General features: G+C 45.2%; 1 protein-coding gene across 1 annotated transcript in view; it reads left to right on the top strand.

Annotated features, from left to right (window-relative positions):
• The window catches only part of NSG2 (neuronal vesicle trafficking associated 2), a 31,742-nt gene extending 9,029 nt beyond the window's left edge, over positions 1-22,713 (top strand). The window contains exons 3-5 of the mRNA XM_039701710.1: positions 4,731-4,850; positions 19,340-19,450; positions 20,928-22,713. Coding sequence (XP_039557644.1) covers positions 4,731-4,850; positions 19,340-19,450; positions 20,928-21,119 — 423 coding nt within the window. The 3' untranslated portion in view covers positions 21,120-22,713. The remainder of the gene's footprint in view (positions 1-4,730; positions 4,851-19,339; positions 19,451-20,927) is intronic.
• Positions 22,714-23,624: the final 911 nt, after the last annotated feature.

Here is a 23,624-nt window from a genome sequence, read left to right as displayed (position 1 = left end):
GCTTGCTTTCTTTTCCCTTTCAGCAGCCCAAATCCCTGGATTTCCCAGCACTCTCCCACTGTTTACCTTCTCAAGGTTGTCAATGATGGATTTCCTGCTGCTGTAGGCAGACTCTCATCTGTTGTTTCTCACCTCAGCACACCTATAATTTTCCAAAGCATCACTACAGAGAGGGTGCATGGTCCTGCATCCATTAAAGCTGAGGAAAGATTTCCTATTGATCCCAGCCGTGGCACTGGCATTAAGCCTGGAATAATAAGAGCATTTAGGTTTGGAACTCAATAAATGTATTAGCAAACAGCATCATTAGGAACATCTTGTGTGGAGCAGGGTGATGGATGTGGCTCATGGCCCTGTTGTGGTGGGGTTTCACAATTCCCAGGCCATTCCCTGCTGGCTGCACTGAGCTCTTCAGAAGTGTTGGAGGGACTGGAATGAGGAACCAGAAGATCCAAGGTAGAGAACAGAATGTCAAAACCTTTCCAGACATGGAATATTGCTGCATCTGCTGACCTGGGATGGCTGAGGGGGACAATTCTGCAGAGAGCTGCCATTTTCCATAGGTTGTGTGACTGCCTTCCCACCCCATCATCCTTTGCTAGCCCTAATCCCAAAAATGTCACATTTATATGGAGAATCTGCTGGAGCTGCCATTCTCTCTCACTAATGAAGGTCTGAGAAAACAGTGCATTGTGAGCAGTGAACCAAACCTGGTGTGAACTCCTGACTCAGCCACCAAGTGGGACTCAGCACATCACTGAGATTCTCTTTTTTGTCTTTTTTCCCTACTCCTCCATGAGTAATATGGGATGCTGGGGTCGTGCTGTGTGCAGAGCCCCTGAGCAATTGATGAAGAATTCCCCAGGATCCCCAGGCATGTGGGAAGGAGCCTGAAGCCAGCTCATAGGCCAAAGCCCTTAAATGCACACTTAACTTGAAATATCCGGCTCATCCTGCTGATGTTAATAGGACTACTTGCATGCTTAAGTGCTTTGCTGAATTGGTGGTTAATTAGCTCAAATTCTAAACAAACCTGGTTAAGGAGGAAGCTGCAAGGACTGCAGTGAGGGTTTCCATAATTAGATGTGACTTTTTGCTGGTCCATAACCCTTTTCTCTCTGCTCATATTCTCACAATCTGCAAACCCCATCCAGGAAGCAACTTTAAAGAACGGCTTTATTTTGGGTGTAAAAATGAAGAAAGTCCCAGGTAATTTATTGGTGTCCCCTTTACTGCATGTGCAAGAACAGCTCCCTTCCTGCAACTTGAAGGTGCTGTATCTCTGGGAAATTGTGTGAAAACTTTAAGAACAGATCACAGGAGCACGATCATCTGCAGGGAGATTCCCTGAGCTAAATCCATCTGGAAGTTCCCCCTTAGAGCAGCTCTTTTCCAACATCCCAGAGGAGGGAAGGAGGAGGCATTTCCTTCCCTTCAGTTTCCTTGGAATTGCACCTCCTCAGGACCCCAATTTTCCCGTCCCTTTCCCTGACTTCAATCCAGAGCAATTCCCAAGCCAGCACTGCTGCAGAACAGCCAGGAGAGGGGCTGGGGTGGTTCTGGTGCTGTGGGCTGTCACGAAGGGCAGCAGCTCCCAGGAAAGCTGTGAGATGGATGTTCCCGGTTTGCGGGGAGCAGTGGGATCCGGGCTGGCTGCAGCTGCTGGGGGCAGATGCTGATAAACGAGCGCTGATCATTGCCCCGACTGCCGAGTCAGGAGGCTTTTATTACTCCACGTTCAGCAGCAATTTGGGTAGAATTTCTGGAAGATTTCACTGCCAGGATTTTTTTTTTTTTTTCTCGCTGACAAAATGGAAAAAGAAGGTGGAAAAGGAGTGATGGCAGGGAATGGAGGAAGGCAAATCATTCCCACCCAACTCAAATCAGAAGGCTGGAAAATGAAAAAAACAGAGAAAGAAAAAAAGAAAAAGCTAAACATGCAGAAAGGTTTCTTTAGAAGATTGATTATTCCTTTTCTAAATTTGCACTTTTAACTCTGCCAGAGTGGAATCCATGCTCAGGCTGATTTATTTAATAGCCTGTGGGGGACTGAGCAAGATGGAGCTCTGTTCTTCTCAATGTACACCCCATGCCCTCAGCAAAATTGCATTTTTATCGTTGCTGCCACGATATTGAATGGTCCCCCCCACTGCAGGTTTTCAGCTTTCTGTTTGACCTTTGTCATTTGATTTCTGTGCTCTCCTCTGAAAAGGAGACTTCACTGCCTGCCCTTTCTGCTGCTGAGTAATTCCAGTGGGTGTCTGACAAAGACACTTCTGGAGAGCAGGTTTTTAACTTTTGCCTGCTAAAAGCCCTTTAGCAAAGGTGCTTCTTCCATCTTCTACCAAAGCTTTTTGATCCCTTTGCAAAACACTGCCCAGGGTGACTCTGGCTCTGTGCACACTCATTTCACTGCTGGCACAGTCAGCAAATTGTGTTTCAAGTACCTTCTGATCTGGCTGGGGCCTGAACTTGCTTATTTATTCCCAGATGTGACAGAATTGCTGCAGGACCTGAATCTGATGCCTGGTGAAGGAAGGGCTGTGTGGGTTCATTTTCAGGCTCTGTATGATTCAACCTTTCCTGCTTATTGGTGCAATGGAACAGTTAAAAAATAGCCATAACAAAATTAGTGTTGATGATGAAGAAAATTAAATTATAGCTAGAAACAAGGAAAGTTTTAATTTGTTGGGTTTTTTTTTTAATATTCTGCCTTCACGGTCTTTCATTAAGACCCAGCATTACAGTTTGTGGTAAAGCTCTCATATAAATTTTTTTAATTATCTGCTGCTAAGATTCATACCAAGCAGGAAGCATGAATTAGGGAGAATTGGATATTGTCTGAAAACAGAAAGAGAGCAATTTCTAAACACTGGCTGGCAGGTGCTGCTGGCTGCTGCTCTATAATTTACTGCACTGGGTGCACAAAAGGCCAGGGAGGAGACTGAAGGCTGGCCAGCTGCTCTGGGTGCATTTGCCTCCTCTGCAGGGAGAAAAGGAGGTCACTGCTGGTTGGGAGCTCAGAGCTGCCCTGGGCCACTGTGTCCTGGCTGCAGAGGGAGCTTTGCTTTATTGTGCCCTCAGTGTGCTGGGCAGGGTGGGCAAAACGGGCTTTGACTCAACAGTGGGGTCAGAGCAGGGCCAGGGTTCACCCCAAACCTGCCCAAGCTTGTCCCCATTGCTCATTTCCCCTCTTCTGTATTGTCCTGTTGTAATTTTTCATTAATAAGGTATGAAATGGTTAACTGTTTTTTGTTATAAGGTTTTTTAAGGCTAAACTATCTAATTAAGAAATGACACAAATTATTTTTTCTTTTAACTCAATGACTAATTACTTGAAGTCCGCAGTGCAGATTTTTCTGTCTAATTACAAAATATTAATTAAACTTATGAAGAAGAAGGAAGAAGAAGGTAAAGAAGAACAACTTGCCTCCACTCTAAAATTTCTATCTTGTTTCATATATGTCAACAATCTATCAACTATTTTACAACAGTTTCTAACGTATTTTTAACAATTAAAATTATTATATTCTAAAACTTCAAGTTCTATGTTTTTCACCTTGTGGTATTACACACTTCTAATTAACTACACACTTGTAACCTTAGTGTTATCAATCAATTTTGGAAGTTTTTTTATGGTCTCAGTTAAATGTAATGTTCTGTTGGGAGTCGGAGTCTCTCAGTACAGAAAGTTTAAAATTTTTGGTATCTAGAACTGTAATATTGTGTCATCAGAAATCCTGAGCTCCCAGCTGCTCACAGAAACATATTTGTGTGGCTTTTTGTTCCTTCTTCTCACCAAGTATTAATATTGAAAATGCTCCTGTACTAAATACTATTGAGAGGGATTGCTGGAGGATGTAAATATTCATCAGTCTTTAATGATTTGCATTTGAATCCAGAAAATTGGCTTATGGCTCCTCAGTGCTTTTCTCTGGCCCTGATTTCCACATGCATTAAACGCAGGAGGATTAAATACCTGGGGTTCTCTTTGGTCCAAAGCAGACTTTGCTGTCTCCATTTGGAAATAAGTCCTTGATTAGCTGGGAACTCAGCCTTGTGCCTCACTTAATCTGTTCCAATCCTTCACCACGGTTTTGTTTCTAACTAAGAGCTTTAGGATCGCTCTTGTCACTCTCATCTGGAGCAGCCTCGCCACTCCTGGAGTTTTTCATTTCCACCAGGCTGCAGCTCAGAATGGAGAGCCCAGAAAGTGGAAGGGTCTTCTGCACTGGTGTAAAGCACCTCATTTTATAAGATTAGCAGGACCTGGATTAATCAGACACAGATCTTAGGGGAAAAGCCAAGGTGATAATACAAGATAAATATTGATAATCTGGAGCCTGAATGAATGAGACACCAAATGGCCTAAATTTAAATTGGCTTCAGCAGAACTTGTTTAGACAGAGCTTTTAATTAGTGAGGCTCTTCTTTAGGATGGGCTGTTCTTCTGCCTGTTGAGCATGATATAAAAATTAAATACTCCTAAACAAAAGTGAGTGTCAAACATTTTGCTGTCAGCTATTTTAAGGCTCAGTGTGATAAGCTCACTGTCCTAGTTCTGTATATCTGCTGATTTATCTGCCTCTCTTATTCCTGAGGGGGTGATGGCTTGTGTTCATTTATGGTGCCTGTGTAGGTCCAGGGGATGGTTTAGATAGAAAAGCTTTGATAACCACTCAAAAATCTCTGCTGTGGGCAGAGGCCTCAAAAGTGTTGTTATTTTCCAGGTAATTGTGAAAACAAGAACAGAATATCAGCCTGACCAGAAGAACAAAGGAAAACTCAGAGTGCCCAAAATTGCTGAATTCACAGTCAGTTTCACTGATGGGGTAACAGAAAGACTAAAGGTAAGAAATGGTTGTTCTGCTGCCTTCTGGTGCAAATTCCATTCGTTTTAAAATAACTGAATCAAAGTGACAGGGAAGACATAACAAATTTAACACTTCACTCATCACCAGGGTCAAAGAGAGGTTTATCTGCATGAGTGTAAAGAATTTTTTTAGGACAGGCATGAAAATAACTTCTTAGCTACATCTCAAGTAGAAAATGCTTTTCTTTCCCAAGAAAATGCTGAAAATATATTTCAGCCCAAACTGAAAATAAACCAAGTTTGAATCCTTTTTCTTCTCAAACACTGGTGTTTAAAAATAATATTTAAAAATCCAAGTGAAAATTGGTTGAAACATTTTGTTTAGCCGTTTAAAATTCTTTTTTGTCTCATAGACAGTCAACCCTTTTCATATTTAAAATACTTTGTTATAATTATTATATTACTGCATATTAAAAACTACTTCAAAATGCATAGGAAAAAAGGTATTAGAGAAGTATCCAAGCATATCCTGTCCTGTAAGCAGTTTTGCTGCACAGGAATTGGAATTTTCTGATGGAAAATGTTTCCTTAGGAAATTTTCAACAGGCTCTACTCAAACATGGAAAGAAACTCATGAATTATTGAGTGCCACCGGTTCCTGTTGACTGCAGCACATTAGAATGGCTCAGTTCCTCCTAAAATTAGACTCCAAATGTGTAGCTGCCAGTTTTTCCTCCCTTTGCACTGGGAAGACCTGGTGCTTTTTCTAAACCACAGAGCATGGCAGTGATAGAAATGGGAGATTTGATTGCTCATTTTCAAAGTCAAGAGGAAATATCAATGATTTTGAGTAGAAAACAGAGAAAGTGAGCAATGCCCAGTGACATTCCTGCTCCTTCCAAAGCATCATTTACTCTTAAGAGTTGTGGGAATAAATGTTTATGGTTCTTGGCTGTTTTATTTTTCCATGGACATCACAGTTTGCTCTAAAATTTCTTACCTGCTGTTGGTACTTACTGAATTCTTCCCTGAGCTCCTTGTGTGTAGTAACTATTTACCACCAGTGGAAACTATTGCACCAGAGTAAAGTGAATTAACCACGGTTAAATCCCAGTCTGGGAAGCCACAGGAGACATTTCCAGTGTCCCACACAAATCAGAACCGGACAGGATGTGCCTGAGAACCAACAGTAAATTGAGAGTCTCCTGGACTGATGTGTTGGCTTTAAATGGCCTTGTTGGAGTTGTAAATGCCGGTGCCTCACTGGGTATTTAACACTCAACCCTGCAGCCCTGAGGGGTGTGAAAGGCACAGTAAAACCAGCAAAGGTCTGGCTTTGCTATTTGAAAAAAGCACTCAAGGACATCTTGCACACCTACCACAGTAAAACCAGCAAAGGTCTGGCTTTGCTATTTGAAAAAAGCACTCAAGGACATCTCCTTGCACACCTATAGCTCGTGGATAAATCCTATTTCATCTGCTCCTTCTACTCAGTATCTTGTTTTTCCTATTCAAATCCCCAACTTGCTGTTGAATTCAAACCTTTCATGCATTTTTCCTCTTCCCATCCTGTTTTTGGTGCAGTTTTCCCATTTCACAGCTTCAGCTGGGAGCCCTGGCAGAGGTGGGAGCTGGGCCTCTTCCTACAGAGCCTGGCAGCATCACAGTTTCATTTTTGAGCTATTTCCTTTCCCTAAAACCTGTATGATTTTCATTCTCTGCTCTTCAATGTCAACTTATTCATCAGGCAGCCTCTGCTCTAATACTGGATAAGACTCTAAGCCTCTCCCTGCCTGCTTTTCATAAGGCTTCCATGTATCCCATTAAATTTGTAGTATTATTTCCTGACAAAATGAGCTGAGATAATAGCTAATATTTATTACCTTTTGTACTTTTTATTGCACCACATTTTTGTCTCAGTGCATATTTTTAGTGAAGTTATTAAAAACCCTGCCCTCTGGTTATAAGCTGCCCTATTATCTGGTACTGATGAAATCATCTTACATTTGGTTTTTTGTAAGAGCAAATCACAGTAAATACTTAACTTTTATGATCTCAGTTTGGCTACATTTTTAAAAGCTTTAAAAAAGATGATATAACTGTGATCATCCTATTCTCTTTTGCCCTTCTGAGGGTGGAAAAGCCCTCCAAGACCATTGAGTCCAAGCTGTGACCAATCCCCACCTTGTCCCCAGCCTAGAGCATCGAGTGCCACCTCCAGGAATTCCTTGGACACTCCAGGGATGGGGATCCAAACCTCCCTGGGCAGTTCCAGTGCCTGAGCCCCCTTTCCATGGGGAAATTCCTGCTGTGCCCACCCTGAGCCTGCCCTGGGGCTGGCTGCCTGGGAAAAGAGGCTGCAATTCTGTGGTTTTGTGCTACAGAAGACCAAGACATCTGGAAAAAGTTTTGAGACCACGTGAACCTGCCAGCCAAGTCCACAGATGCCCTTTCCCCTGCCTTTTGGGTATCTTTTATTGAAGAAACTAATGAATTATTAGACAACTTTCTCACATGAACAAGCCCAAGCCAGAATTTAAGCTTATGCTTGCATATTTTTCATCCATGCAGAATAGCTCAGATCTGAGCTCTTTAATTATCATAAAGAAGAGACTGTCCCTAGGCAACGGTTCTTATTTCACACCAGCTCTTCCAGGAATCTGAGCTAGCTCCTGCCTCTTGTCACATCCCCTAATAGATGAGATTATGATTCTCTCCAGCTCAGCACACACTGTCCTGGAAGTTTGACCAATTAGGCTGATTCTTCAGCTGCATGAGTCAGCCCATACCTCCTTTAAAAAACTGTTTAAATAGTTGTGTGTAGATGGGTTACAAAAAATGATGTTAAAATAACCTTATGGTTGAGCCATCCATACAGAAAAGAAATTTCTTTTCTCATTTTACTCCTCCACAGAGAAGCAAAGAGAACATTTTTCTAAGCTGACAGGCAGTGATTTATAGACCTTGCCTTCTCCAGACTGCTTCTACCTTTGGAGTGTGTTCCTCTAGGAGGTTTTTGAGCTGCAGAGATCTTGTTCTGCAGCAGCTGAGCTTTCCCAGGCTGAGGGGGAAGGGTGGCTGCTGTTTGCCTTTCATTTGCAGCGCTTTGAAGGGAGCTCTGTTCCTGGGCTTTGCCATCCTGTGACAACACTGAGGTGCCTTAGAGAGGGTTTGTAAATGTGGCTCTGGTTCCTCTGTGGGGTGACAGCTCCAACCCTCTGCATCTGAGGCTTCCTGCTCCTTCTCACCAGCGATACCCCTTGTACTTTTTTAAAGAACAATCTCTCATATGTGAGTAACCATTCTGCCCTTATTTCTATCAGTACTGACAAGAGATTGAATCCCTTTTGGTTTTTAAGCAGATTCCCCACCAAATGAAGTCTTGTTACTTCTGGAGAACAGGGTTTCACTGACTCCTTTTCTCTTCCAACCACCTCAGATAGCCCAGAAATCATCCAGCAGCACTGATTCATTTGGATAGCACCAGAAGAGGTGCTGGAGTGGCCTGCAGAGAATTGGGTGAACACCTGACCTGCTGGCCCCTTACTGGTTTTACACAAACTGGTCTCTTTGTTACACCAGTCTGAGCCCTTCCTCACCACTGCCACAGATCTGTTAAATATTTTCAGGAAACTAATGATTTATTGACTGTTAGCTGGGTGATAGTTAGCTCCCACAGTTATCTGACTTCTCAAGTCTTCTACAGTTCTTTCCTTTTCATGGATCAGTTTCTTTAAAAAGTTGATGTTTTCAGAGTTGGAATAATTAAACTCAGTACTTGTCTTTAACAGAACAAGTTGGGAGTGGGTGTACGGGGGAGAAGTTGATACATTTAAGATGTTTTTTGCAAGCAATTTATCTACCTGGAGAAATCATCTGCGAGTATTGATGAAGACTGAGAACTTCATTCTTCTCGCTGCAATTTGGCAAGATGCATTTTCAGAGTCACTGGCTGTGTCATCTGTCCCTGTTGAGTGTGCAATGACAATTATTTCTTATCATTAGATCACCCCTCTCCTCCCTCCACCCTGAAACTGCTCTGGCACAGCAGATCCAGGAACCAGTGGATGTAATTCTTGCCCACACTTTTCATCAGATCCTTAAAATGTAGTGGAACCCATTCAAGTGCTTCTGTTGTTGAAATGCTCATACTGGAACAATTCTTTTCTTCTGACTTAATGTGAAAGATTTAGAACAAAATCTCTTTGTCTCCAGCCACACCCTACAAAACAGACCACGATGCAAGAATTGTTCATGATCAAACCCAAGCCAATACCTGAAATGCTTGGCTCCTAATTAAAACATATTTTTCTGGGCCAGGGAATAATTTCCTGTTGGTAACAGCTTTGCTAAATGGAAGATGCCCCCAGTGGAAGGTGAGCCATCAAATCCCCAGGGAATTCACACTTTGCTGCACACACAGAGCCCCAAATGTGCCATTCCTGCTCTCCCTTCCCAAACTTCCCACCCATGCCATGGATCCTTCAGACTCCTCCTGAGATGTTCTGCTTTCACCTGTAGGCTGTTTCTTTATGCTGGTAGTTCTTCCTCTAACCTGCAAAGAAATTCCAGAAAAACAGCTGGAGCTTTTCATTGTACCCACTCACAGGTAAATCAATTTTAAAGTCTCCTTTAATTGTTGAGTTGCCACGGGGCAGGAGTCACTCCTGGTGGAAGGACTCCCTCTGCTTTTCAGCGCTATCAGTGCCAGCGTTACCATGGCAACTGCCACATCCCATCGGGTATCTGAGCTGGGAGTGGCCGTGGAGGATCCCATTTCCCTGCATGGCAGCGGTGCCCGGGGCTGCACGCAGGGATTTCTCCCTACACAGGGATTTCTCCCTCCGCTGGGAATCGCTGCCGGGGCTCAGACGCCGTTTTCAGGATGCAGGAGAACAAGAGACAAAGCAGAGGAGAAGCAGAGATGTGACAGGCACAGGGAGCAGGCACTGGCACCAGCAGCAGGGCTGGAACCGGGTGTTCCTCTGGAACCTTGCGCTCAGAGTGTCAGCAGGAAGGGGCTGATTTGGAGGAATATTCCCTCCTTTGGGAGCTCCCAGCTGTCTCCAGGCCATCTCCTCTCCCTGTGGATGCCGTGGGTGAGTTCCTGCAGGGCTTTCAGGCAGCTCTCAGTGCTCCTAAGTGTTCTCCACACTGTGCTGGATGATGTGAGTGAGGAGCCAAAGCTGCCTCTTTGGAGGCTGAATATTTCCAGTGCATTCAGAAGGTCACAGGTTTGGTTTTTTTTCCCAAAAACCACTGCCCAGCCCTGCCTGGCCTTGATGCAAAGTCTCACCTGTGAGGTTCCGGGCTCTCACTGTGCATGCAAGCAGGTGAGAAATGGTGCTCCTCATCTTTCTGCCTGAGCTCGAAATCCTTCTTCTGAGGATTTCTGAGAAGAGGACAGGTCACATCTGTCCCGGTGGCTCTCCCAGGCTGCATGAGGCAGATTGATGGGGCCGTTTGTGATCACCAGTGACAATCAGGAGCTGTGAGCATGAGCTGAGTGGGGATTTGTGGCTCAGCTGCCAGGGAGCAGATCTGTCTGATCACAGCCCCAGGTACTGCTATAAACCCTGCAGGGTTTCCTCTGTCTGGGTAGGAGTCTGGGGGTTTTGTAAGAACTCCCAGCTAATGCCTTAATTGTTTTGTACAGGCAAGGGCCCAAAAATGTCATGTCCATGTCTAAAACACACAAGAAAAATCTATTTTGATTTAACTGGAATGCTCTCTACTGGCTTAGGGACCACTTAACAAAGCAAAGGAAAAAACCCCAAGTAGATTTTATTTTTTTAATAGGAAATGAACCATTCCTTACAGTGCATTCTTGTTTTATGTTCGTTTTACACACATATATACTCTTTTACAAAGTCAGGAAAAACCTCAACTCTATTTACTTTTGCCATCTGTAAGCACTAACAGAATAATCAGCTGAAAACATTTGTTCAGTCTTGCTTTGGGTTTTTTTCCATTTAATTGATTTTTGGAGAGAAGAAGAAAGTGAATTGTTCTGCAGAAAATCTCTAAAAGTGGAAGTCACAGAGAATATTCATATGCCTGCATTTTTGTGGGGTATACCTGCTGAAAATTCATTCTTCAAACCAGAATATATTAAAGGAAAAAGATTTACAGAGCAGAAACCTCGACTGACTCTTGGCATTGGAGCAAAATGCTTGAAAATATTTCCATAAGCAACCACACGGAGATACCCCTGGTGCTAATTCCAGGATGTAATTGCAGTTCCCATTGGGCCTGGAGGATTTCTTACACTGCATCTCTGTCTCTAACACCACTCTGCACTTACCTCTGGCACCCCACAGGAAATCTGCGTGTTGGGCAATTTTCCTGTCAGCATTTGAGGTGAAATGAAAAATATTTAATGCTGGTGTGGCCACTGTACCAAAAGAGACCGAGCAGGATGGAGGAGCAGGAAAGAATTTTCACCTGAGTGAAACCAAAGCAGAATTTATTGCCTGTTGGGAAGTGCATTTGGAGTCTTGTAGCCAGACCACTGAATGCTAAAAAAAAAATAATAATCAAGGAAGTGCAAAGCTTCGGTGACACAAATTTCTCCATGCAATGGTTCACTCTCTCTGAAGCAGCCCAGGCTGTGATTGAATGTTAAGCAGAGCTGAGCTGCCTCTTGTTGCTACTTGCAGATGTATGAAAGCCTGTTGGGTCGGATCCACAGCTAATGGAACTGGCCTGGTGCCTTTGGAGGCAGCATAATCACCTCGATTACTCATTTCTCTTGTTTGCTTTTAAAAGAGTGGCTCTTGTAAGTCATTTGCAGCAATAAAGCCTCATCTTTCTAATTCAAAATGGAAAGGCTTTTAATTCTTAAGTTACCCAGGGGACACTTTGCTCACCAAGTCCTCACTTTGTTCTCCTATAAAGCACCCATATAATAAGTTTTTAAGGAGAAATGGGTGTACTGAACCATGAATGTAGAAATATTATTTCCTACTCATGATGGGAGACATAAATGCTGAAATACAGGTGAATTTGTTGCCCTTCTTGAAGGAACAAACTTCCAAGTGATTATTCTCTTCAGGCACCAGAGTGCACTGAGCAGAGGTGCTTTAATTCATGCAAGCTTGACCTTTGGAAGAAGGTAATTTCACAAAACAAATGCACCTCAGCTTTTCCCTAGAGCCAGCCTGATCCTTGGCTGTGGCACGGTGGTGGTCTTTGGGTGGTTTTGCCTCAGAAAAAGCCAAGATTTGGGAATTTAGATGTTTGCAGCTGTGGGTGGCTCTGGCTGGGGCTGTCTGAGTGGGGAGTGAGCTCTGGAGCTGGGTTTGGAGGGATGTCAGGCGTCAGGAAAAGGCAGGAGCAGAGCAGGGAACACAACCTGCAGCTCCAGGTGTGTTGCCATGAGCTAATCCCCAAATCCATTCTTGCTCAGAGCTCCCAAAACTCTCCCTGCACCAAATCCAACATCAGGGAGGAGTGAGGGGACGATTTTGCATTCATGAGACTGTGCAGAGGTTGAGTCTTGGCAGGCAAGGAGACAGTTTATTGATGACTTGATTTATCTTGTGTTCCTGTTAATGCATTTAAAAAGGGCCTGTGATGAACTCAGGCATCCATTGCCATGTCCCACGTGGAGTGACCAGAGGAAATGTCACAGCCAAGGCTGTGCCAGGGCAGCAGGGAAGGGCTGCACGTCAGGAAGGCTTGGAGAGGATGTCTCTGTCTGCTGCAGCCCCACTAATTGAAAAAACACCTCAAATTAGGGAGCTGGAAGGAAGTTCCAGCATTGCTCAGCTCCTGAAATGGGCTGCCAGGTGTTCTCAAGATGTGGCTTTGGGAAGAAAAGCTCCTTTCTGAGCAGTCACCCCACTTGTTTAATTTGGGGGCTCTGCTCCCTTTTTTTTTGGAGGTAACAGACACAGAACCATTGAATGGCCTGGGCTGGCCAGGAGGGACCTGAAAGATCACCTAGTTCCAGTGGGAAGGCTTCTGACAATTGAAAAAGAAAGAAAATATTCTTATAGCAGGAGGAAAAAACACCTTTAAAAACCTGTCTGGACTGCCAAAATGGCCATGTTTTTATTTGGTGTTCCTAGAAACAACATCACCCCATCTCACTATACCTGCCTGCTTGATGAAGGAATTTTTTATGGTATTAAATAGCAGAAAAGAGAAAGCAAACCCAACAGAGCTTTTTATTTACCTAAATGGAAATTCACTGATATTCATTGGTGCAGCAGCCTTATTTAAAATGGCATTTAGAACTTCCATAAGGAACAGGGGCTTGGAAACAGAGCCATGAATTTTCCATCCAAGGGGTTTGACTTGGCACAGGGAGATGTCACGCAGCCCACAGCTGGCAGCAGACACTGTTAAAAAGATCTGAGGCTATTAGTGCCTAAACAGCCACTAGAAATTATATTACATGATGGAGACTGGCTAATATAATTGAGCCAGCTAGTTATTGTGTGCATAATTTAATTATTTGACAAATTGCTTAGAAACACGGTGTGCTCCTTCCACGCTCGTGCAGCTCTCACAGCTTTAGGAGGCGCAGAGCAGAGGAATTGCTGCTGGCTGTCCTGGAAAAGTGATGCTTCTTTTTAAGATTTGCAGACTTGGAGAGGTTCTCTGCTGTTGTCACGGTGGGCTGGGGTGTGCAGAGATGTGCAGAGCCCAGGGGGACATGGCTGGGAGGGGGAACTGGCACAGAGACAGCCAGTGCTGTTCCAAGTGCACTCTTCTGAGGCTTTGGGGTGCTTGGATAAATGAGCCTCTCTGCACTCTGAGTGTTTTGGGATTTCATTGCTGGGCTGTATGGGCTGAAAGGAGCCCATGGAATAGTGGAACAGAGAATCCCAGAATGGTTTGGCTTGGAAGGGACCTTAAAAATCATCCAGTGCCACCCCCTGCCATGGGCAGGGACACCTCCCACGGTCCCAGGTGACTCCAAGCCCTGTCCAGCCTGGCCTTGGGCACTGCCAGGGATCCAGGGGCAGCTGCTCTGGGCATCCTGTGCCAGGGCTGCCCACCCTCACAGGGAAGAATTCCTAATTCCCAATATCCCATCTGACCCTGCCCTCTGGCAGTGTGAAGCCATTCTCCCTTGTCCTGTCCCTCCAGGCCCTTATAAAATTCTCTCTCCATCTTGTTGGCTCCTTCAGGCACTGTGAGGCCACAATTGTGTCACCCCAAAGCTCCTCCTGGCCAGGTGAGCAATCCCAGCTCTCCCAGCAGAGCTGCTCCATCCCTCTGATCCCTGGAGCCTCCTCTGGGCTCTCTCCAGCAGCTCCAGCTCCTTGCAGGGCTGGGGCAGGGCTGGGGTCTCACCTGGGGGGACACAGGGCACAGTGCCAGCCCCTTCCTGCTGCCCACTGGGGACCAGCCCGGGCACAGGTGGGAGAAGTTCCTGCCCCCCAGGATGACCCCATCCTCATCTGTTCTTATGAGAACTGGGGCCAGATTGGTTTATGGTTATGAAATGTAAGTTAAAGGACCCAAAAAATCCCACCCACCTTAAAACTTCATTAAGAAACCTCTCAGCACTAAGGAGTATTTTCCCATAGCCCTGCAAATGCAGAGACATGACTAAGGACATTTTCCTCTTACAAAGCATCTCCTAAACAATGCTTCTTAAGACTCTGGACACCATCTGGGATAAAGCTGTGCTGTAATAATAAAGAACAAATCCTACATCTCCTTGAGCAGTACTAAGCAAATCTGAAGACCCAATTGTGTCACACTTTTTTGCAGCTAGCCTTTCAAAATTTCGGAGGCGAAGCTGTTGCCAGCAAATCAGCAAAATCAGCAACTTATTACAAAAATATTTTTAACAGTGGGGAGTGAAATGACATTTTTGAAGAAGTGCAGTCAGATCATTTTCACTGCCAGGGTGTCTGGGTGCTGGGCAAGGCACCAATAGCTCTTTGACAGAGTTGGAACAGGGGGGCAGCTCTTCCTGGGTGAATTTTGGGGGTACTCACCCCTGCTTGATCCATCTCAGTGTCCTGGCAGCCTGTGCCCCTCCTTGCCAACAGTTTTCTTGCAATAACAACCTGGATTTGAGTGTTTGCACTTGGATTCCATCCTGGAATACACAGAGGCCACCAGGCCAGCTGCATCCAGGAGCTCCCCTGGATTTGAGTGTTTGCACTTGGATTCCATCCTGGAATACACAGAGCTGCATCCAGGAGCTCCTGATCCTTTAACTGCACCTTCCATGTGCAGATCTGATGGTGTCAATCTTCCATCTCTTTATCAGCTCGAACAAGTTATGGCATGAAGGGGAAAAAATTGCCCTCCTGAATTTTTCATTGTCAGGCAGAAATCCTTATAATGGATTCAGGAGTGCATGGATGTATTTGGATGCCCTTAGATGATTTTGTGATTTTTTTTCTGCAAGTTAACTGGGTTGTCAGGGACTGATGGGTTTTCAGGTGTAATGGAATTGCCATAAACTACAGGGAAAGCTTTGCTGCCTCTCCAAGCACAGCTCTTAAGCTCCTCTCTGAAATAACCTTGACAGAATTTCTGCCAGTTTTGTTCATGACAAATTTTGCCTTGTTCTTTGCCTTCTTCTTCTACAAAGAGAAAAATTAAAACCAAGAGAACTTCTTCAGCTGAATTGCCTATTAAAGGTCACAAAATTTCCCAATAGCCAGCAACACTGAAGGTATCTTGTAGAACCAGACATGGCAGCAGCAGTGGGATCCTTTCCTGAGAAACTGGAATTTTGTGAAGAAAGAGTACAGGAACAAAAATAGGCAGCAGAGGCTTCTGAGATGATTGCCTATTAAAGGTCACAAAATTTCCCAATAGCCAGCAACACTGAAGGTATCTTGTAGAACCAGACATGGCAGCAGCAGTGGGATCCTTTCCTGAGAAACTGGAATTTTGTGAAGAAGCTGAGAAGAGTACAGGAACAAAAATAGGCAGTAGAGGCTTCTGAGATCCCTAATTCACATTACAGCTGCAGAGAGTAGGAAAATGGTGCAGAATTTTGTAGGATTTTTTCTGTGATAAATGATTTTTATCTCTTCTCTGGGCCTGGCTGCTTTTCCTGTAGGCAGCAAAGCTTTTCTTGGTTGGCATCTTCTTGGCTCTGCTCCTGGTTTAAGTGTATAAGCAGGGGGAAAAGTGTCCAGAGCCAAACACTGATTTACCAGAAATTTAGAAATAAAATCGTGCCTGGTATCTAAGAAATGCCATCCGCTCTGAAAGAGGGGAAATTTAGGTTGGATATTGGGAAGAAATCCTTCCTGGAGAGGCCCTGGCACAGGTGCCCAGAGGAGCTGTGGCTGCCCCTGGATCCCTGGCAGTGCCCAAGGCCAGGCTGGACAGGGCTTGGAGCAGCCTGGGACAGTGGAAGATGTCCCTGCCCATGGAATGAGATGATCTGTGAGGTCCCTTCCAAGCCAAGCCACTCCATGATTATATATTATATGAATAAGGGATAAAACTGTAAAAACCTTGCAATGGAAAAAAGCTGTTAAATAAATACCCTGCTGTTTGGATGTGCCATTGTTCTCTGGTTGCCTTTAAATAAAGCTTTGTACTGGAGTGAGAGAGGGAAAAAGGGAATTTTTGATGAAAAAGGAGATCCTGGGCAGCTGATGGAATCAAAGAGAGCAGGGAGGACGCTTCCATGGGCTGCATGAAAGCCAGGTTAGCTGGAACACCACTGCAATTAGGCATCCTCTGCCTGGCACAAAACCTGCTGGCACCTGATCTCCTGCTGCCTGATGAGGATGGATCCTTTTATTCATCTGTGCTCTGTGAAAATGCAAAAAAATCTTCTTTATCTGTGGGAAAAGGGAGAACCACCCCAAGTGTGCTGCTGTTGATGGGAGCTTGACATCATCCTTCATGGATGTTAAGGGCCTCTCCCACATTTTTTGGAGGATGGAGGGAATGTTTTAGTGTGGTAATGATGTTCTCTTTTCTCTGTTCCCTCTTAAGGGAACCTTTGGGAATCATGTGAGATTTTGAGGAGAGGGCAGGCAAATCCCCCCCTTCTTTCACCCACTCGAGCAGTCACATGTGACAGATTCATGCCTGCAGCACTCCTAGGTTTTATCTGCTCACTAAATTTTATTTCCCCTCTGTGAGTGTTTATATTGCTTAGAGACTGCCAAGGTTCGTGTTAATCATAAAAAAAAAAAGTGGAGGTTTATTAGGTATTGCAGCTCTGTGATTCTTTGGTGTTTGAATGTTAATGAAGCTTTGTATGCTCTGGAATAGTTGGAGAGGTGGATCTTAGCTCTGCCTGCCATGGCAGAATATCCGGGGGTGGATTTCTCTTCCCTTTCCTTTGGGTTTTAACATCTTACATGACATTTCATCTGGAGCAATTTTCCACCATTTATCAGCAGGTGTAATATTGTCACAGCAATTCTGTGAGTGCAGGAAAGGCAGGAGGGTGAAAATGGGCTCAGTTACAGCCTGCAGGGAGGGGAGAGCTCAGCACAGGGCCATCATCAACTGGGAGTCAGCACTTGGCCAGAGCAGAGGGGAATTTGTTATTTTTAGGCTCTCAGTGGGAGGACAAGAGGAAAGAACCCCTCAAATTGCAGTTCTAATGGTTATTTCCATAGGCTGTGCATGCACGTGGGATTTAGCAGAAGAGCCATGAAGAAACATTTATTCTCACTCCAGACAGCCCAGTTCTTCTTCTGAAGGCTGTTTCAAGCAACATTTCTTTTCTCATTGTACATTTAATTTGGGGCTACTGTGCCCCAAATTAAATGTACAATGAGAAAAGAAATGTTGCTTGAACAACATTTCTCTCGACTGGAGAGCTGAGCATTTCTTTTTTCTGAATTTCTAGGGCTGCCCCTCAGCATTGGCTTTGGTAGAACAAGGTGAACATCTTGTTCTAGTGCCTTCAAATTAACCTCAGAGGACACTTGTGTCACTGCCATCATGGTTTAGAACTGGAATTAGAGGGAGTGCCAGGCCCAGCAGGCTCCCCTTTCAGATGGGGAGGAGGTGATGGATGTGTTCTGCAGGGGAAATGCTCCTCCTCCCTGACCTGCCACCAGGATTGTGCTGGCTCTTTAGAGGAGGGATCTGTTTTTCCAGGTCTCCTGTTGGAAAAAGTAGAGCTTATTTAATCCAGGAAACCTCACTTTTTTACCATACCAAAGGGATTTAATTTTATTTTTTCATGTGTAGTACAACTTCTTTTGGGGACACAAATCATGTCAAATTCCATTTGCATCTGCCTTGAATCCAGCTGAGCCTTTATCACCATGAAAAGGGACAGACTCCCCCAGGCTGGGAACACAAGGGCTGCCATAAATCTGCTCTGAAATATTTCTATCCAAAGCTGCTTTGAAATATTTCTATCCACCCCTCTGAGGGGGCACCGAGAGGAGGTGGATCCCAGATTTTCTTGGTCGGACTGGTGCAGTTCATACAGCTGCACTCCTTTAGTGCCAGATCCCTCTGCAGCAGCCCAGGACTCCCTAGCAGTGTTCTCCTAGATCCACAGTAAATTCTGCTCCCTCTGTTGCTGCCTTTGGCTTAATTGACCCATTTTGCAGCAGATGAGGCCCCAAGGAGAGGTTAATCCAAGCAGCAACATTCAAAGGCAGGTCTGGGTTTAAGTGAACTCTGTCCTTGGCAAAGTCTCTTAGCCCCAGTGTCACCTTTTTACCCTTTATTCTAAAATATTCTGATTTAACAATGAATTCAGGAATCTCTCCTGCTAGACAAGTCTCCACAGCTCTCTCTTGCCTGAGTTTTGGATGTGATGGGTTTTTTGTGGAATTATGGGACCAAGAAAGCTTTGGGAAACGGGAGGATAGGAGTGTTTTACAGCTGCTGGCTGAGTCCTTGAGGAACAGACAGCTCAGCAAAAATCAGTGATCAGGGCCTCCACCCAGACATGCAGTGGGGACAGAAAACTTGCTGTTGGATGAACTATTTAGAGGGGACCTGGAGAGAAGGGAGCTGCAGCAGAGAAACAGCCAGGGTGACCTGCTGGGCCATGAGGAGAGGGGCAATAATTGAGCCCCAAAGAGGGAATTGTGCCTGGTACCTCCAGCACCCACTCTTGGACACGCTGGGGGTTTGTCAGTAGTCAGGACTGGAGAAATAGAGGAGGATCCCCTTTCTCCTGCAGGGTACAATTTATCCTGGTGGAATTGCCCAGGAGATAAAGGGATGTGAGCTACAAAGACCTCATTGCTCCTCCCTGCTCCCAGAAAAGTGGGACCTGCCCTGCTCACAGGGCACTTCATCCACACACATCAGACCTGGAATGGGAGTTCTGGGCCAGAGCTGAGAGCACCAAATACTACAGCAAAATCTGTACATTTGCAAGGGGTTAAACACAGGAATGTTGAAAGGCCGTGGGGGGATGGGAATGATGTGGGAATCCAGGATATTGGATGCAGCATTCAGTCAATTACCATGCTTAGTTAAGTACTGCACGGTGGAGTGAAGGCTGCAGTCTGTTAGAATGTCTGTTCCTATAAGTCATTTCATTATGAGGTTGCTCATATGCCATTTTAACATATGTACAGTAACATTATCCCTCTTTTCTAGGTCACCATCCTCATAAGCCTGGCTCTTGCATTCCTTGCCTGCATAGTGTTCCTTGTGGTGTACAAAGCCTTCACTTACGACCACAGTTGCCCAGATGGATTTGTTTATAAGGTAAGGAACTTCAGAAGGATGAATTGCCCGAGCTAATGACAGGCTCTAATTGCCTGCATGGTTACAGCCCAGACTGCTTTTTTTATTCTGACCAGGCCAAAGAGAACATTTGGCAGGAATGTGTTGAAATGGAAAAAGTGTTCTGGGAAATGTGGACATGCATCTGACTCCATCAGCTACTGTTACAGTGTAATTGTTGGGATTAGCATTTGGTGAACACTACAGACAGATGTTCAGCAACAATCCCTCATATTTGTGAATGGATTTATTGCAGCTGGGATCCTGCATTTGCTTCCCACACTCCCGAGTAACTGATGTTTACTGGCATACATTGTAATGCAAAGCAAACTGCTGCAGTGCTGACACTGTCCTTTGTGAAAGAAATCCAAATTTGCCCAAGTCATTCACTTCTAGGTGCTCTTGAGCCTTTATCAAGAGCAAACCCATGTAACAATTGCTAAAACCCAGTGATTTTGTATTGAATAGTCACAGAACTGAATATTCACAGCCTGGTCTGCTGAGATAAAAAAATATATTTTGAAAAATAATTCACTGACTTCTTGCTGTGAAGAAACTCATAAATTCACAGGAGTTTTGAGCACGCTAGGAATAATATGTGAGCTGGAAAATAGAGTAAGATGTTGATGTATTAATAATTGTGAATTATTCTCTTAGGTTATATAAAAAGGGAGAATTTGGATTGTTCAGACTGGAAAAGAAAAGGCTTTGGGGTGATCTAATTGTGGCCTCCAGTACCTAAAGGAGCTACAAGAAAGATGGAGAGAGACTCTTTACCAGGAGGGACAAGGGGGAATGGCTTCAAAGTGACAGAGAGAAGGTTTAGTTGGATATTGGGAAGAAATCCGTCCTGGAGAGGGTGGAGAGGCCCTGGCACAGGGTGCCCAGAGCAGCTGTGGCTGCCCCTGCATCCCTGGCAGTGCCCAAGACCAGGCTGGACAGGGCTTGGAGCACCCTGGGACAGTGGGAGGTGTCCCTGCCTATGGCAGGTGCTTGGAATGAGATGAGCTTTGAGATCCCTTCATATTTCAGAATCAAACCCAAATCAGAACTTGTGAAAAGAGCTGCCCCACTGGGCTGTGCCTCCTGCCATCCCCACCCGGGTGCTCATCCCACAGCTCTGGGTAACACTCTCTAACAGAGCAGCACAAAGCAGCTTTTGCTGCCTCTGCCTGTCCCCTGCCTGTCTGGGGGTGGATTCTGGCCTGGGACCAGCAGGTGAGCAGAGCTGCTCAGCCAGCCCAGCCCAGCCCAGCCCAGCCCAGTTTGGTCCCTCCCTCATTGCACAGCCCGGATCTCTCAGATCTGCTGCCATCTGTCGCCAATAGCAACAGCTTTGCAATGCCAAGCCCTGCTTGGTGCTCTGGCAGGGCAGCTGCAGCAGCGTGAGTGCAAACAGGAGCCCTGAGAGCATCCCTGATGGCCTCACTCTGCTTCTCTCTCTGCTTTCCCCTCCCAGCACAAGCGCTGCATCCCCGCCTCGCTGGACGCCTACTACTCAGCCCAGGACTCCAACTCCCGGGGCCGGTTCTACACCGTCATCAGCCACTACAGCATGGCCAAGCAGACCAGCTCCAGGGCCGTGTCCCCCTGGCTGCCCTCGGGCTCGGCCAGCCACGACAACAAGGCTGCCAAGACAGAAGGGCATTAAAGGCAACGAGCTGGAGCGGGAGGGAGGGGGGACAACACCTGAGCGAGCCCCGCTGGCAGTGGGGCAGGAGGGAATCCAACCCAAGTGCAGGATCAGCTTCATGGATATTTCTTTTTGTGCGTTGTTCTCGTTGATTTGTAACCGAGTCGAGCTCTTGTACAAAGGCATGTTTGATGTTGACTGTACCTTAAACGATGTAAAAATATTTTTAAATCATTGCTTAACTATTTGTTAGAAAAATAAATTAAAAAACAAAAAAAGCAAGTTAGGTAAACAGCCAGAGAGGATAAAAGCAGCAAAGAGAATCCCACCAAGTTTTGTCAGTGCTGGAAAGCTGTGACAGAGGCTCCACACGCAGTGAAGGAAGAGTTGGAATCCTTTCAGGAGGGGTAGAGAGAACCTGGTACAAAGACATTGTGGTGCTGTTTGGTTTGCCAAAGGGGAGATATTTTGCTGTCAGATTGAATCCAGTGTCAGTGTTCATTCACTGAGAGAGAAATACAGGCATCCCCTCCTTCCCCAGACATGCTCACGTGCAAACACAAACCCTGCACAGTGCCCCAAGGAAACCCAGAAAGTTCCTGGAGCTCCTAATGAGCCACCAGAGTGCTGCTGGTCCTGGCCAGGCTCTGAGGCTGAAATCCAGGCTGCTGCTTGGAGATGGAGCAAGATGAGAGCAGGCAGAGGCTGCTGTAGTGAAATCTTGAATAAACTTTTGAGCACAGGACTCAGAGTCTGCTTCTAGCATAGATTCCCTGCATGAGCTTTGGCAATTTCCACGAGGCTTCATCCTTTGGGACCTCTCTCCTGAGGGTCCCCAAAACTCAAAGAAATGCCATTATGATCACAAGTACATCTCAAAAGTTCTGATAGTATTGAGCCTCTAATTTTCAGCCCCTGATTTTCCCATGAAATGGGGTGCTCCTCCTTCCCTCTTTCAGCTTCAGCTCCTTCAGCATTTCCAGGTCACTAGAGAGAGGTAAAAATCAAATCTCTGCTTGCAAACCCAGAGCAGACCCAAGTTTAATCCAGTCCTGCCCAGAGTAACACATCCTCTCCCCACAAATGGCACTTGAGATTAGTGCAAGGCTGGTGGGATTTTAAAAACCCCAAGGATTCTCTTTTTCCAGAGCTGCGAGAGCAGAGTGCACAGGCAGGGCAAGGTTTACCTTGTCTGAGCTGCTTTTTCAGATTTTTGGCTAGACTGGGATGGAAATTAGGAACTGGCCCCTTCTTCCCTCGCACTGGGCAGTTTTGTCCTCCATGTCAGAGACTCTGGGCAGTGTGTGAGGGCAGAACTCCTCAGTCCTGCAGGCATCATGAGAAATAACTGTATAGTGTAGCTAAAACTGTAGTGCCAAACACCATTGTCTGACTCCCTCTCCTCCCTTCCCCTTCCACCTGTAAATTCATTTCTCACTCAAAATGTACAAACCACCCCCTCCACCAACAGCCCCAACTCCAGCAAAACCACTGAACAGTTTATAATTTTGTGGTGTATTTTTTGTCAGTAGGTAGCAGAGACTGAAGTATTTTTTGGTGTAATTCTTGAACTTTTCTGACGGGATTAAAATAAAGTTCGATGTGACTGAGAGTGGCTCCCGTGGGTTTTCTTGCAGGTGGTGGGTGGCATTTGTGTGGTGCTGCCAGGCAGAGGCTGCACCTTGCACCAGCCCCAAGGTGACTCTGGATTTCAGGAGGCATTTCCAGAGCTTCCCATTCTCCCCTTTTAATGCCTGGATTTTATTCCCTATGTTCTCACCCATTTCCAATAGGAAAATAGTAATTAAACTGCAGCTCATCTTCTGCTTTACAGTGGAGCTCCGTTCCATTTTAATGGGAATTCCTTCCAATGGACTTGCTTCCCATTTTAAAACCAATGGATTACAGGAACTTTTCCTGGCAGCAATGTCCCCCTTACCATCCTTGGAATGGGGGGTTAAAGGAAATCCAGCTGGCAAACCAAGGGCCACAGCTGAACTTTGGGAAAGTTGAGCTCTGTGCCCAAACTCTGCAGCTTGGTTTGTAACAAACCCACAGCTGCATTCATCTCACATGCTTCACAAAGCAGATTGTGTTGCCTCAAATCCTTCGGCTCTTTGAAATGGAATGATAGCCTGGCATTAAATTGACTCATTCCCAAAGGCTAAAGAACATTTTGTAAAACCTTCGGATAGCTTTCCTTAAAAAAATAAAAAAAAAAAGTGTATTCAGAGTTGTGAAATTGAGCTACCACAGGAGAGAAACCACTCTGGTGTTAGAGGTCAGCACTGAGTACTTGTGAAATATATTGAAAGGTTCCAGTGCTGTGCAGGATTGAGTCAGGGGATAATTTAACCATGCAATTCTGTTGCAGTTTCCCAGTAATACTCTGTGTGTTTACTTGAATCAAAAAAAGAACAGGAATCAAATCACTTGAATTAAAAGGGTTCTAGCTATTACTAGATAAGTGAGTCTGTGGGGATAACCATTCCTATTTAATAAGGGAAAGATCAAAATCTGTAT

The sequence above is a fragment of the Passer montanus genome, unplaced genomic scaffold (genome assembly GCF_014805655.1).
Source record: "Passer montanus isolate IOZ18808 unplaced genomic scaffold, ASM1480565v1 scaffold15, whole genome shotgun sequence".
NCBI lineage: Eukaryota > Metazoa > Chordata > Aves > Passeriformes > Passeridae > Passer > Passer montanus.
This window is presented reverse-complemented; position numbering and strand designations above follow the sequence as displayed.